Genomic DNA, 16,124 nt, shown 5'->3' with positions numbered 1-16,124 from the left:
ATAACAGATGTAGCAATAACATATAGACTTAGTCTCTTTTTATTGTACTGCACTTATAATTTGAATATTTTTAAAATTATTTTTTATTATTTAAAAAGAAATTTAAGAAATATAGACCACTAATTTTTTATAATTTAATTGGACCAATAAAAAAATATGTTTTAAATTTTTAGAATGTGGGTTTATTAATTTTTTTTATTTAATTAAGTAAATAAATTATTAAAAATATTTTTTAAATAGTAAAATATAAAATAATATTTGGTATAAATGAAGTCCATAAAATTTTATAGAATTCATTTATAAATCTAAAATTTTAATATTTAGTTTAAATGAGAATTCATTTAAAATTTTTAATAATTAATTCTATAAAATTTATTATAACTAAATTAAATTCTATCAAAATTGATAGAATTTAAAATTATATATATTTCAAGTGATAAAATTATTTATTTATTATATATTATTTTATTTTATTTTATTTATTCCAAACACAAAATTCATTTCATTTCAAATGAATTATATATTTAATATAAAATATACCAAACAAATAAATTTATATGTAAATGAATTGTAAATGAAACGAATTTTAACATAAAATTGAATCAAATGGAATCTAAGTGTATTAAATATATATATATATATATATATATATATATATATATATATATTAAAAATACTTTTAATTAAAATTAAAAATTTAGGAGAGGTGATGACTTCTGCCGACCTCTTAAATCGATCATTAATATTTGAAGCTGTGATCTTTTGAATTTAAATCTCAATTAAAATAAATTGTGTAAAAAAATTTGATAAATTAAAATACAAAATATAGTAATTTACCAAAAACACATGAATTGGCACAAATATTATACCAAATACCTAATTAAGATGTGATTTTCGAGCAAATTCTATAAGGGTCAATTGTGTAATTAAAGATGCACGTGTGAGTGACTATACAAGCAATGCAAAAGAATGAATTTGTAATTCTAATAGAGTCAAAATGTTTCATTCCTCATGATAGTTCTGATGCAAGAAAAACCCTAATTTTTTTTTTATTTCAATTGAAATCTTTTCCATTAAGTATCAGAGACTTATTGTTTAATTGCTAGATTTAAGGTCTCCCAATTTCCAACCACATAAAATAATATTAATTGAGATAGGGAAAAAAAAAATTAATAGTAATAAATAAATAAAAGAGTATTAGAAATAAACTATTTTCTTCTCAATTAGAATTTGTTCAGTATTTCTATTAAAATTATTGTTGAAAAAATATATTTTTTAAATATAATAAGGTATTAAAAATTAATTTTAAATTAAATTTTATATATTGTAATTATAAAATTTTTTTAAAATAATAAAATAATTTTTCTCAAATTATTTTTTAAATAATATTTAAAATGATAATTTACCTGAAAAACTTTTTTAGTCTTAGTATTTTACAGGTAGGCAATGGGTCACCATGCTTTGACTTTTCTATTAATTTTGCCAAAGAAGAAAAATTATCTTATATTGCCATGGAAATTATGAGATGGGTTGGTTTGGACTTGTAGAATTTTGTGTTTGTTCTATGTTTTGGATTCCTACCAAATTACGAGTTTTTTTTTTTATTTTCTTAGAAATTTTTTAAAATAAAATTATTATGTTCACAATAATTAATTATAATAAATTTTATTATAATCAACATTTAAAGTATATTGTTGTAGATATAAATGACTGTTGGATTGAATAAATTATATCTAAATTAATTAAATGCTGTGATATTGGATATGAGATAGACAAGGAGGAAATTATGAAAACCATTCAAAATTCTGTGAGCTAGATTTTAAGCAAGTAGGGATGCCGTAATTATGTTTCACAGGTACGAGGTGATTGGTGGGGCTTCAATAAAATATTAAAAAAAAAAAATTGGCAAGACATTGGTGGGTTTGTACCATTCACTTTGATCTCCATGATAACATTAGCTGCCTCAATGAATCTTATATAATGTTTCAACAAATTTATTTTATTTTGTAAATTAAATTTTTAATGTTAATATCATTAATTACAAATATAATAAAAATATTCTATAAATTGAATTATATTTTTTTATTAAAAAAGTATAATAAAAAAATTATGATTAGCGAGTGAATTTTTCATAAAAATGTGTATTCACAATAATGATCAAATGTGAGTATAAAAATTGTACTATATTTTATTTTTTTATATAATATCATTAAAAATTTTAAAAAATAGAAAGGGTTGTCAATTGTTCATTAAATATATATTTCTGTCACCCCACTAGCTAGGCCCCTTTTCTATGTCCAAAAATAGTCACAGTACACTTCTCAAGTCTACTTTTAAAGAAGGCCGAAATAGTGATTAATGAAATACGAGCAAACATAATTGACTAAAAAAAAAAAAAGAGAAAATCATAACCACCCTATAAAAATCCTTTTATGATGTAAAATCTCATACAATTATTTAATTTTATTAATGTTTAATCATGATTTCTGATTAAAGTATACTTGAAATTGTTGAGTTTGCATGCTTAAAATCTTTAAAATTAAATACAATATAACAAATAAGGAATATGTATCAATAGACATGTAATGTAAGGACACCATGGCCAATCGCCATGCTTGAAAATATGGCAGTTGAAATGCATTTATCAATGCAATAAGCCCATCTAACAAATAATAGAAGTACATAAATAAAAATAAAAATAGGTACAATCGTACTAATAGATAGCCAACTACACAATTAGAGACAAACTGATAATGAAGTTGGAAATGAACTGAAATCCATCTTGTTGAAATTAGGCAATTTTGCATAGCAGTGTAGAATAGAATGAATGAATTCATTAGTTATAGAAAAGCAAAAGGGTCAAACCAAGGAATCAAGAGGCTTTAATTGGTTTTGTAATTAGTTAATTTTCTGTGTTTAATTAACTTAAAACATGATTAATTTGACCAATTAAAGATGAAAACAGCTACATGTACAGAGAAAGCTGTTTAATACCCAAAAGAAAGAAAGAAAGCAAAAGAACAAAGACTACAAGAACACAACACCTTGACGAGTAAGAAAGGTATTTTCAGCCCTTCAATGAGAAAAATTGTATAAATTATACATATACATATAAATTTGAAAATCACACAAAAAATTAAAAGAAAACTTAATTAAACACACTAATTTTCCCACAAAAAAACATCAAAACTACTGGTAATGACACTTTCTGGCATTACTGGCAACTGATGATCACTAAAACACCCAGTGCCCCCACAATAATCTTCGTACCACGGTAGATTATACAGCCACGGGTCGCCGAACATGAACTCGTCCCTCAACTCGGGCGACTCTTCGAAAATGGATCCCAAACTCGGTAACTCTACTATCTCGCTTAGCTCGTCTGGTGTTGCCACGTAACACGGTGATGACGTCACCTCTGCGATTGAAGAGTATGAAGATTGCGTCATCGTTGAGGATGATGATGCATTATTGTTTCTTGTGCTGTTGTCGTCGTGGTTGGGTTGTTCGTTGTTGCTATTGTTAATGTTGAAGTCCATTGAAGCGGCTTTCGCTGCGGCGGCTTGGACGTCTCTAGGGGAGTTGGAGGCGGGTCGAGGAAGAGCACCGGCGAGTTCCGGGAAGTTGAGGATTGCTGACTTGCCTTTAATGCTTAACGAGGCCACGTCGTGGGCGCGGGCCGCCATTTCCGGGGTGGAAAATGTGCCGAGCCAGATCCGGTTCTTCTTCCGGGGCTCCCGGATCTCCGATACCCACTTGCCCCACGTACGCATTCGGACCCCTCTGTACACTGGATGCTTACTATTGTCCCTAGCCCTCTTGGGCTTTCTCGGGTTGTCTTCCAGGTCGGGTTTCTCCATCGGATTCGGGGATAATCCAGACGTGGACGGAGAACAGGGAGGTGGAGGAGGAGAGGAGTTAAAACTGGACGCAGTCTCAGAGTTGGAGGTAGCTCGCACGGGGTCAGCCATTTTTGGTGATCGCGAGAGTCACTTTAAGTAAAGGGTTGGAGTTGGGGTGTTGGGTTTAATATAAAAACCCAGAAAGCAATATGCTTAGTGTGATATATATAGAGAACAGGTAGGTGTTAATGGAGGGTCTTTATAGAGGGCATTGTCATTAATAGAGAGAAACACAAGGTTTAGGTATAATGGAGAAGATGGGTAAAAAATGAGAAGGAAAAATGAAAACGTGGAGCTAATAATGTTGTAAAGCCGCCAAGAATTCATTCACCCTCCCTGCCGTTTTTAATCCATTCATTATCAGATTTTTTACCTTGGAGGCCTTGCATATACAGCTGTATACCGTGTACTTGTACACACCGTGTGCGCGTTTCGATTGGAGAGAGAGAGGAAGGGTACAGAAGTCGCACTAGAATCAGAGCCGTGGAGGTCGCCACGTACACAGCTGGCACAGCCGCCTGGCAGTAACGCGCAGTGGCATTTCTACTTGGTAGAATGGGCTAAGGCTTCACTGTAGTTGATGTCACTATTAATAGTCATTCCTGTTTCCACTGAAACATACCATAGTTTGCCAACCTTAGGATTTTATGCCAAAACGAAACTACACCTTTCTTGTATATTAATCTGTAAATGTTTAGGATTTCTTTTTGTTTCTTTTTATTATGGGTTGGTCCTAATTCATCTAATTTCCTTTTTGTGTTCTATTTAAAAAATAATTTTTTATACAAAATATTACTATATAATAAACATAGCCTAAGTTGAAAAAAAAAATGATAAAAAAAGTTTGCTGCCCATCTAAGCCAGTCCAAGAAAGTAAACTCAGTCCTTCTCTATTACATGGACACTTGAGAGTCAACTAATTAATTAGCACTCCTTTTACGTAATTACAGCTGTGATCTTAGCATTACAAATCATATTGTTTTTATTTAATTACTATGTATATATATAATTTTTTCTTTTCACATAGATCAAAAAATAAAAATTCTTTTGATTACTGATGTGTATGTATTGTCCTTTTCTACTTTAGAGCAACGACATTTAAGTACAGACAAGATAATTTCCGAGTCCAATCAAGGGCCCTTTGCATTGTATCACATTTGCTTCAGAAATTAAATTCTATGGAATTTGTATGAAACATACAAGTTAATTTTAATTTCGGTTCACTTTAAATGAGTTTCTGTTTTCAACTTTTGATCAGCCAAATAGCTCTCGCGACTTTAATTCTAGGCATATTGTTAAGCACAAATGTGCCCAGTGACTGATGTGATTTATATACGTGTATATTTTGCTATCCCACGTGAGAGATAAAATTTGGATCAATTTTCTCTTTTAAACCTAATTTATTAAAACTGAATAAGAAAAATAGATTCACATAGTCGATTTAAAGATTTAATTTTTTTTTATTTTCGGGCGAAGAGAATGAAAATTTAGTTGTGGTGTATAATACCCAAACTTTCCAATACTGCAGGTTGTGAGAATGAAATACTAAACCTGGTCGCTTCTGTTATTGACTGCATTTTGTTTTACTTTTCTTGGTCTGATAAACTTCGTAATTTTGAATTTCTAATTTTGGGTATAAAGCAAATGTTAGTGGTGTTGCTGCAGCAGCAGGAGGAGGAGCTTGTGGTTTTTGTAGTCGGTTTTGGGATTTCTTGACTTCTACTTTGTTCCTTCCTTTTCTACATTTTATCCTAACCTTACATTATATTAAAAAAATTTATGATAAAAAAGACGAGTAAATTTATGAGAACACTTGAAGAAGTTGACATATATATAATATATTCTAGAATTTGCAGCGTGCTTGATTAAAATTTCTATGGGTGCAATAGGTCATAAATTAAAGTAGTTCTTTCTAAATTTCTACTTTGGCTTGCTAAATATATTTGACCATTTCTTTGGTATAACAAAATTTTTTAAAAAATATATCTAATTTTGGAATAAAGATCTGTTTAAAATATTTCAAGTAACTTTAATATTCAACTAGTAACTAGTAAGCACAGCTTTGAAACAGTACTTGATGATTGATCACAAGAAGATCCAAGCTTTGTTTGGCTCTCCATTAAAGGAGTGGAGCCATCTGATACATATATGTCTCTTACATTTTTGTTTGATGAAAGATATTTTTTTAAGAGAGTTTAATTATTCTGGTTCATTCACATGCCACTCGTGGCCACCCATACCATACTCAAAGGGTGTTGAGGCCCTCTCAAGATTTGTTTCTTCAATCTTTAGGCCCCTTGATTATTTCACTACTGCCTTGGTTCTTGCCATCATCAAGATTTGAGAGAAGATAAACTCCATTTAATTATCAAGAAACGGCAAGCCAGTTGGGTTTAATTGCAACATCTGCCTTGCTTAATCCACAATTGCCAAGTGCTAACCTAGTCATACTTATGCACATGATTGTGACATTTGGGTAGTTGGGCACTTTCAAGGTAGGAATTTAAAGGCATTAGTTAATGGGCTGGGGTCACTTTGGGCCTACCAAAATTTAATGTGTACATTCATGGAGGACAATTGATGGGCCTTGAAAGCAAGAATGAGAATAGGCCCCCATAATTCATGGGAGTTATAGCTTCTCACCCATTGACCCATTTCCCCCTTCAACAAATTTGCATGGGAGGGACCATTAGCCAAAATTAAGAAGCTACTTGATGTTCTACAGTACAATGTACTTTGCCTTCAATGAACGATACATACCTCTATTTGTGTATCATTTGAACCTCCATCTTGCATGTACCTCTGTGGTTTCATAAAAGTTTTATCATTTTCTTTTCAGAATAGTCCTTCTGGGCTCCTGGCTATCTGAATGGAGTACAGAAATGTCAGAAGAGATGGGGAAAATTAAATTACTGGTTGTATTTTATGGTAGTAGAGGAGGTTAGCCATGGCAGAATATATCTTAATTTGCTGCAATTTTTATGAGAATAATGGAGGTAGGCTGGCTATGGAGTAGTACATGTATAAATACATCATCAGCCAGCTATGTAAATTGATCCTTTTGAGCAGTCCATTTAAAACTAAATGGCTATGAAATTAGGCATCTACATTTTTAATTGGGATTTGGGATCGAGGTGGGTTTAAAATTTTAAATAAATGCATAGTTTTGATCAGCATTTTTAATGCATATATTATATTACTATTGAAATTTAAACACATTAAAACTGTTTATTTTGCAAAAAAAAATATTTTATATATGAAAAATATTTTTAATGATTCTAAAAAATATTTTTTGTTATTTGATTATAATATTAAACTAATAATATATGCTTACACCATATATACGTAAGTATTATTATATTTTAATAAAATTATTAAAATTTAAAAATAAAAATAATTTTCTTTTTTAAAAGAAAAGTTATTTTGCCTAAAAAATTTTTAATTTTTTTCGACTAAAAAATATTTTTTATTAACCTACTTTTTTAGTACTCAAATGTTAAAAAATATAGAAATATTTTCTAAAATATATATATATATATATATAGAGAGAGAGAGAGAGAGAGAGAGAGAGAGAGAGAGAGGACTTGAACTTAATGATAAGTCTCTACAGTATCATATTTTATTTAACTCTAACCAGTGATGAAGCTAAAATTTTTTAAAAAATGGGGCAAAAATAATTCTTAAAGGGATATACATATATCTGTATATACATATAACTCTTTATAGAATGAAAGGACTAAATGCAATATTTTTCATATTTAATATGGCCTAATCAAATTTCATATAATTTTTTTCTCGAATTTTTGTTAATTTTCTTATAAAATATTGCCATTAATAAAAATAATTAGAAAAATGAAATTGAACATATATTTAATTTTTTATTTCTATAAAAAAAGTAATCAATTTTTAAAAATAATTAATATTTGAATTATACTTTAAATGATTTAATCTTAATTTAACCTTTTTTTTATTATTTTTATATATTAATTTATAAATTATCAAATATAAATCATATATTAAATTAACGTTTATTGTATATTGACAATTAATGAAAAGGGAAGAGCTATTTTATTATATTTTTATTTTTTAAATTATTTTCAATATCGTTTCATCTCCAATTCAAATGAAAAAGTAAGAACTTTGTCACTGATTCTCAAATTTACAGAACAAACACCAACCGAGTAGCAAGAATCAGATGACTCTTCAAGAATGAAAAATGTTTCAACACAGTATTCTTGAACATTCATTTCTTCTTTTAATTCTATTAATTTTACAATATTTCTCAATTAAAGTTAGACCCAAAATATTGAAATTGCTTCTGAGGTTTCCAATACAGAAAACACTATTGAGTCGAGGCTTAAAAACTTCATAAAATTAGCTTCATTTGGAAGAAAGATCGTTGCAGAGAGTCCAACATTGTTCGTTTAAGTTTTTCATAACTCAAATAACCATGCAATTAGCATACTTCCTTAATCTTGCCAAGCTCCACAAGCATAGTCAAAAGAGCCTCACACATTTCACTGCAATCAGGCGCATCGGGATCCTTCTTACCTGAAGAGTAAACCATCCATGCATGGTCGAGCTTCCTGTCTGGTCTTACTACAACTGAACCTGGAACTTCAGCATCTCGGCAAGTTACTAATCCATCACTCTTCTCTCCATACCTAAGCTGCAAGTGCAATGCGCACGCAGCCATGGCAGCAGATATGGGGATCGCAACTGGCACCTGACATCCTGCTTGAAGAACATCCGGCTCCTCAACCCCAAGTCTTGGAACGGGAAGCCAAGGAAGTTCTGTTTGTGCTATTTGTGTCATTGTAGCAAGGACACCCAGAGCAATGCTTGCCTCGGAGTGGAACGAGATAAGAGGGATTTGCTCAGGGAGCTTGTGCTCCATGATAAATTCCCTCCTTTTATCATAAGTGAGATCTTCCAATGCTCGAATGTCACCCTAGAAATTGATCATTCATGATCAAATAGAAACAAAAAGGTGAACTAACTATTTTACCGAAATCAGGAAGCAGATATGAAAAAAATAACAGCCAACAGAAAGAGGAAAATCCCCACTAGCCAACCCACCTGCCCGCAATTAGAATATATGAAAGAAATGAAAGAAAGGTTGAAAATAAGCTAAAATATTGGAAAAAAAGCCTAATACTGAAGTCTTGTAGGGACATAAGAAGAGCGTCACATGTAAAGCTTAGAAAACATACACCTGATAACTAAATTGTCCCTCTTTAAATTTTCACATGCGCACACAAATACATGGACTTTCTAGGCATCAGGAAAGGGTTACCTTAATGAGCTTGCATATCAAAAGTTCCATGATCTTCCGGGTTTCTTTGTCAGCAATCTGGCCTTCACGAAGAATGTCAGAAGCTATGGGGGATCCAGCGAATGGGCTTTGCACCAGTACCAGTCCAGCAACTTTGTCTTTTAAGTCAGACCAGTACAATGACAATGCTGCTGCAGCATCAACCCCACCCTTGCTGTGCCCAAGCAGCATCACACGCTTTCCTGAGCCCCAGTAAAGTTCCTCCATGTACTGCTTCAGTTCGCATGCATTGTGCTCCACTGATGCCTTCATATAGAAAAACACGAAACAACCAGAAGCAATAGCATATTTGTGAAGGTGCATGAAAAGATAAAGATAAATATAAATATAGAGAAAAAAGGAACAAACTCTTCGCATTATCTATTTTATTCATTCAATCTTTTAGATAATCCACTGAGTAATCATCAATTACCTCACTGTGAATTTTTGCAATGTGACAAGCTAGACCCATCTTAGAAAAGAATCTCTTAGTGCCCACAAAATACAAAGGACCATGATTACTAAAAAGGCCTGACAAAGGTAAATATTAACATTTCAGTGAGCCTTTGTTCATGCTAAGTGCCAACTAAACAGGAACAAATCCAGACTTGAAATCAGAATAGGAATCTTTCTATACCTGGTATTAACAGATAAACAACTGAGTTGGGAAGTGTGTGCTCTCCATTCCTGAACATTAAGACACAACTACGATAAGATGTTTTTGCGGTAGTAACCTTTATACAACTATGATAAGATCCATGCATATATCAACTATCAAGAAAGAACAAACTATCCAAATTTCCATTAAGCATGCAAAGAGAAGTAGTTGCCATTCAAGTGAACACCACTGCATAATTAAAAGGTTCTTTGCAGTGAAACACACAAACACTCTTGGAGAGGCATAATCAAGGAAAACAAAAGGTGCCATTATGAAAATAAATTTGTAGTCTTTATGCATTATCCAATGATTCACAAAATGAGAAGGCAGAAGAAAGGGAGTTTGCTATTGAGAAGTTCTATAAAACTTCCTACCTATAATCAAACATGCAATTTGCCATATTTTATGTGGTAAAGTATTTGAGCAGAGTAGGTGGTTGACTCTGTTAGATGTAAAATCATCACCAAATAATACAGATTATTAAGACAACTTGGTTGGAAATGTCTACCTTTAGCCACAAAAAGTTGTAACAACACTACATGCTATCAAGAGTTCCACATCGAAAAATTACAAGAAATTCAACTGGCTTATAAGGGTAAAGGGCTAGTTACCTAATTGGTTAGTTCTAACCTTTTAGCAATGGTTGGTCTTAGCTTGAGTAAGCCCATCTCACTCGTCACAGACTCTTTCCTCGGCCCACTCATTTGCCCCCTCTTGTTTAATTCAAATTTGTAATATGATATCAGAGCAGGTCTGGCCTGGTTTAATTCAAGTGTCAAGGTTTCTAGTGTTGTTGCTGCATCAGAATTCATGGTTTAAAGGGGAGGATTTCAAGGTTGCCACTTGAGGGGAAGGGCTAAGAGTCTCACATCGAAAGATTACAAGGAATTCAAAGGGCTTATAAGGGTGAAGAGCTAGCTACCTAATTAATTAGTTCTAACCTTTTAGCAATGCTTAGTCCTAGCCTGAGTAAGCCTATCTCACTCATTATGCACTGTTGCCTCAACCTAGTTTGCCTTCGCCTGTTTAATTCAAGTTTGTAATACATGCCACATCCAATTAGATTGCTTAATGACAAACAAAAATGAGCAATCATGACTAGTCTAGAACAGCTCTGCATGCTTCTGACAGCCCTAACATGAGTGCAGCTGGTAACATTGCAAGATGAATCTAAAGAACATCTTGACTACACTAAATAAATCCCCAGATTACGCTTTTAATTTCTACCTGGTCAGCAACTCATCAGCACAGTTTTGGCCTTTTTGAACACAACCCAAAATAAATAGATGAGGGAGGAATTTAATTTCAATAACCCCTTGGTATATTAATACTTACATATGAAACAAGACAATGCCTACTGCTCATTGGTCTCTGCATATAATTTGATTACTTCAATTACAAACCATAGGCTATAATCATGTAAAATTCAACATCATCACATATTACTAAAAATGGACAACAGAGATGTGAAAATGTGTATTTATTGCATAAAACCACAAATTTTCAGTCAGAATTACAAGATGCATTAGCAATTATTTCAAGTTTTCTGAAATGGAGTTCATGAAATTATTGTGAAACCCATATAATTCTGTATTATATTAGCAAATGCCCTTCAACATTGTGTTTGCACAGTTCAATCTCCAAGAAAGCAATCAAAAGAATTGTCTGACATGATAAAAAAATTTCTCAAATTTAATAAAAGAAAAGAAACTATATTTATCATTACCTTATTTTTCCAAGCAGCTCTAGGAATCTAGCGGTACCATCCTCTACAGGAGCCATTCCAGGTGTATGTTGCAACCATCCAATATCATCAGATGAACCACGCAAAGTTTTACACACTCGAGATGTAATGCTGAAAATGCCAAAATGAGTATTAATATCATATGATAAATCTAATATATAAAACTTGTAATAGAGCTGGAAACAACCAAATTTCAACAATTTGAAAAAAATAAAAACTTCGCAGACTCTTCTACAACAAACTTATGAACCTGCCAATTTACAAGGTAAACTAAGACTGAGGCCAAAGAGTTCATTGACTCCATTCAACTAAAAAAAAAAAAAATAATAAGGGTGGCCATTTTCTTAAAAAGTTTTGGGGGCTTTTCCTAACTAACCACACATATTATAAACAAAAAATAAGAGAGGGCATTGAATTTTGTAGTTCGCTAAAGAAAGGCTTCAGATTTGTAGTTCACTTATGAAAGGTGAAAAACAAATTTACCTGAATTCAGTCAGAACACTTCTAAATTTGCTCCTCTAAATCAAGCATCACACACATAAAGCTAAAGTTATAATATTAGAGAAGACCAACTTGAAAAGATTCTTCATGGGCTTTGAAAATCAACTAAATAAATAGAGTTTGGATCTTCAAATTTGAGATTTCCAAGGTTGGATTACTACCGTAGCAGTTCAACATCCCAAATAATAAATAACCTTCATGCCCTTTCCCCAAGGGTAGTTACTGGGTCCTTGTTTTTTATTTTTTTTTACGTGGAAGAACGTTACTTTTCTGCTTGTTGATTCTGGATTTCAATAATTTCTTTTTTAAAAATATATTCTAATTGGTTTCTTGCCTTTTATTTGTATTTTAAAGTTATGAATTCTTTTTTAGCTCTATAAAATTATTTGATCATGTGGTCTCTTTCTTTTGGACAAGGTTATAAGATATTGAATTTCCCCTCAGAAAATTTTTTTGGCAATGTTAATGAGGATAACAAACTTCTTTTACCTACGAACTTGAACTTGTGCGCATCGGACATAATAGAATGAGCATCTCAAGGAGGCCAATGCCAATCTCCATGCAAGTCGAAAACCAAACAATGGAAGCATCAACCTACACCCACATGAAGAAAAAATGTTAAGGTAAACGAAAGAATATATATTGCAATATAAATGAATGGCAGGGAAAAACATTGGAGGAATCTGGATATAACAGAGCAGCAATGATTTTACATTTATACTACCAAATCTTCAACACTTGTTTATCAGAGAATCCAAAATCACGTATGTTAAAAACAAATAGTTCAAATCAATAAACTGCTCTGAAATTACTGAGAATATAGTGAAAAGAGCAGGATGTGATTCAAGAAGGGCTAAAAGAAAAAAAAAAACTTAATTCAATTAACGCTAAATTTATGGGCTTATAATAGGAATTTCAGACTGCAATAAACAGGATTGAATTGGTATGCTTTTGTTATGGAATTAGTATCATGGAGAAAATCAGTGAAAAAGAATAATACCCTTGAATAATAAAGGAGACACATTGATGACTATAACTGGTTTTTGTAATTTCATAACTTGTATTTACAAGTAATTCCTCCCTCATGTCCAAGGTTCTTCCACGGATTCCAGGGCCTGTATCAGCAATATAAAATTTAGGAGATGATGAGCAACCTTCCCCATCAAATTTACAAATGCTGTGGCTAGAAGATCTTAAATATGGTCCAGAGGAACAGATTGCCAAACTCTCTGAGCATCCTTCATCATCTTGGAGCACAAGATCCTCTGCATAAACAACATTGTGTCAAATGCAGCCATAATTTTCCTAAAGTATGAAGTAAAAGAGAACCCTAAGTGGAACTAAATGTAGGAAATAACTAAGTAGTTTGGCATTGAAGCCGAGTTAATCATGAATTAAGAGGGAATTGCAGAGAATCACATGCTAGTTGCAAATGTAAATGCATGTAATGAAAGTTAAGAACTTACCAATAAAACGAATCAATCGATGACGTAAGTAAGTGGTCAATGTCACTAGACTGGTGATAATGCCACCCACTGATGAGCAGAATTCAAAAGAATTAACAAGAAGACTTGTGTTACTCACAGCATCACAATTGACCTGATAAGAGGACCTAAAATTAGACCTGAAAAAATTAGCTCTCATATTGAACTTAGTTGACAACAGCCTAGGTGTCAATGATGGAAGTTAACAACATACAAATTGTTCTATCAATTATCAGTACGCAATAAAGCCTTTCATGGGTCAACAACAAAAAGATTACATCACTAAGAAGTGTTTCATATCTTCAAATAGTGCTACATTTGACTAAACAGAGATCAATGATTATTAATTTCACAGAATGAGGTTCAGTTAAAATAAGGAAGTTTCAACTGACACATCACAACAACATAATAAATGCACGTCTCCATGCATGTGTATTTGCAGATGCACATATAAACATGTGCACAAACTTGTAGATACCATATATTTAAATAAATATAGCTTAGAATTAGTCTAAACACCTGCTTTCTGTGATGAGTGTGCCTTTCTATAATGTAATATTTACTTGATTCATGCCTAACCTGATGTGACTTCAATAATGAAAAAAAAGAACACAAAGTTAGTCAACATTAGATTTAGCATCATGAATAACAAAAAGAAATAGGGAAAAAAGGTCATTCCTGATATGGAATTTGGCACTTACTGTTGAAGGAATATTTGTTACATCTCCACTAATACATAGATCTCCCATATGATGTTCCTATCCTGAGATTGCAAGTTGAAGTTGATTTTAGAGAATGAGAACAGTTTCGTCCATTTGTAGGCTCACTACTAGAGGGATATCCCGGCAAAATTTAAATGATAGTAGCAATAAGAAAGAAGCTCATTACTCAGGTGCATACAAAAATAAGGAAAAGAAAAAAACAAAACTTGATGCAAAAGATGAAAATCTTGGGTGGATGATTAATATCAATATCACCTTCAACAAATAAAAATTTTATACCGCTTACATGATACATGCAGTTTTTTGATAAGCTAGACTAGATATGATCAATTTTCACGGAGACCAATTTTTAAATCTTGATGGATACAGATACTCTTGACATTATCTAAGGTACAAATAAAATGAGGGCAAGCCCAACGAACAGGACTACTGAAAGACACTTTAGATTCAAAACTCCAAACTCTAATTCTGGCCGGATCTCAGAGGACTGTGACATTAAAAGCGTTCAAATTTCATCAAACCTTCAGTTAAAGACAATTTTGACAAGTAGTATTATATTCAAAATTGCACATTACTAAACTTAAGCACAACCAAAACCGTTTTCCACAATCCATGTGCACAAGAATCGAATTAATTAAGTGAAAATAAAACAGTTCAGCCAAATACTTAAATCAAACTTAGAACAAGATAACGAAATCCCAGAGAAAGGAAAGCGGTTAAAACTAGTTATTCCAAAAATGAAGAAGCAAAACAAGCCAAACCAGAGAAACCCGACAGATTGAATCAGAAATTCAAAGAAGCAGCTATAGGTGGAAGTAAAAATGAAAAGGCAGAGATCTAGAGACTTAGAAATAAGAAAACAGAAGATGGAAGGTCCAACAATAGAGGAAAGACCGAAACCTGCACAACTCAGAAACAGATGAGTCTTCAGAATCAAAGCCCACTGAAATTTAATTTATAATCCAAATGCATCCATTTCGAAAAAGGAAGAGAAGAATAAAAGCACATGCAATTCAAAACAAAAAGAAACAAATAAAAAAAAAATAAATGAAAGAAAGGCAATAAATATGTTGGAAATAGTAGCAACCGAATTAGAGCCGAGTCACGGAAGAGCAATGGGAGTAATAGATGATAGCTATCCCGTTTGCCTTCACTGCCCATCAGCTATGGCCCACTGCCATTTTTTTTTTATACATTCAAGTTTCTCTCTATTTTATTTTTCTTTCTTGAATTTACAGTATGAATTTGGGTGGAAGTTAAAAGGTGGAAGCAAAGGGTGCAGTGTAGGACCCGCCAGCGCATGTGATGATATGATAACTGTTGGGTGGATAAAACACTTTATCTTTTCCTTTTCAGGAAAGAAAAGAGACTTGTGGCGTATTGGGACAAATTCATTAGTTGGTATGGACAAAAGGAAGAAGATTCCAATTTAATTGGAAAAAGAAACGTGAAATTTCCCAATTTCATCAAGTTCTGTTTTCTTGATCTGGTACACTTCTAACAACTTATTTTAGTGATCTTAAAAAAAAAAAAACTTGTTTTAGTGGGGCATTCCACAAGTTTCAAGCACTTGCACAAAAAATTTAATTGGGTGTTTGGGTTTCTGATTAGCTAGTTGGAAAAGTGATTTCAATATTTTGCCGAGGAAATTCAGCAACCGCAACTCTGCAAGAACCTTGGACTGTTTTCAAGTCATTATATTGTAGACCAGAAAAACGAATCAACCTGACAGATTGAGGAATTCTAGTACGTAAATATATTTGTATTACATTAACTATTGCTAGATTAATGAGTAATGC

The 16,124-nt window shown here is 32.2% G+C and overlaps 2 protein-coding genes across 6 annotated transcripts; both read right to left on the bottom strand.

The window, feature by feature from the left end:
• Positions 1-3,045: 3,045 nt before the first annotated feature.
• LOC110636350 (ethylene-responsive transcription factor TINY) lies at positions 3,046-4,246 on the bottom strand. The gene has a single exon (XM_021786007.2). It carries the CDS (start codon positions 3,969-3,971, stop codon positions 3,162-3,164), a length of 810 nt encoding a protein of 269 aa, XP_021641699.2. The 5' UTR covers positions 3,972-4,246; the 3' UTR covers positions 3,046-3,161.
• Positions 4,247-8,084: 3,838 nt separating this feature from the next.
• On the bottom strand, positions 8,085-15,565 carry LOC110636385 (uncharacterized). 5 transcript variants are annotated; one of them, XM_021786072.2, is made up of 12 exons: positions 15,226-15,406; positions 14,305-14,366; positions 14,123-14,191; positions 13,586-13,718; positions 13,346-13,384; positions 13,120-13,234; positions 12,609-12,713; positions 11,601-11,729; positions 9,854-9,903; positions 9,650-9,747; positions 9,199-9,483; positions 8,085-8,853 (listed from the first exon to the last, which is right to left on the bottom strand). In XM_021786072.2, exons 2-12 carry the CDS (start codon positions 14,350-14,352, stop codon positions 8,359-8,361), a joined length of 1,566 nt encoding a protein of 521 aa, XP_021641764.2. In that variant the 5' UTR covers positions 14,353-14,366; positions 15,226-15,406; the 3' UTR covers positions 8,085-8,358. The 5 variants fall into 5 exon arrangements, with proteins under 5 accessions (XP_021641764.2, XP_021641759.2, XP_021641758.2 ...); XM_021786067.2 differs by lacking the exon at positions 15,226-15,406 and adding an exon at positions 15,413-15,565 and having other exon boundaries at positions 13,120-13,384; XM_021786066.2 differs by having other exon boundaries at positions 13,120-13,384.
• Positions 15,566-16,124: the final 559 nt, after the last annotated feature.

Source organism: Hevea brasiliensis, chromosome 11 (assembly GCF_030052815.1).
Source record: "Hevea brasiliensis isolate MT/VB/25A 57/8 chromosome 11, ASM3005281v1, whole genome shotgun sequence".
Taxonomy (NCBI): Eukaryota; Viridiplantae; Streptophyta; class Magnoliopsida; order Malpighiales; family Euphorbiaceae; genus Hevea; species Hevea brasiliensis.
The sequence above is the reverse complement of the archived record's forward strand: the minus strand, read 5'-3'. Positions and strand labels throughout refer to the sequence as shown.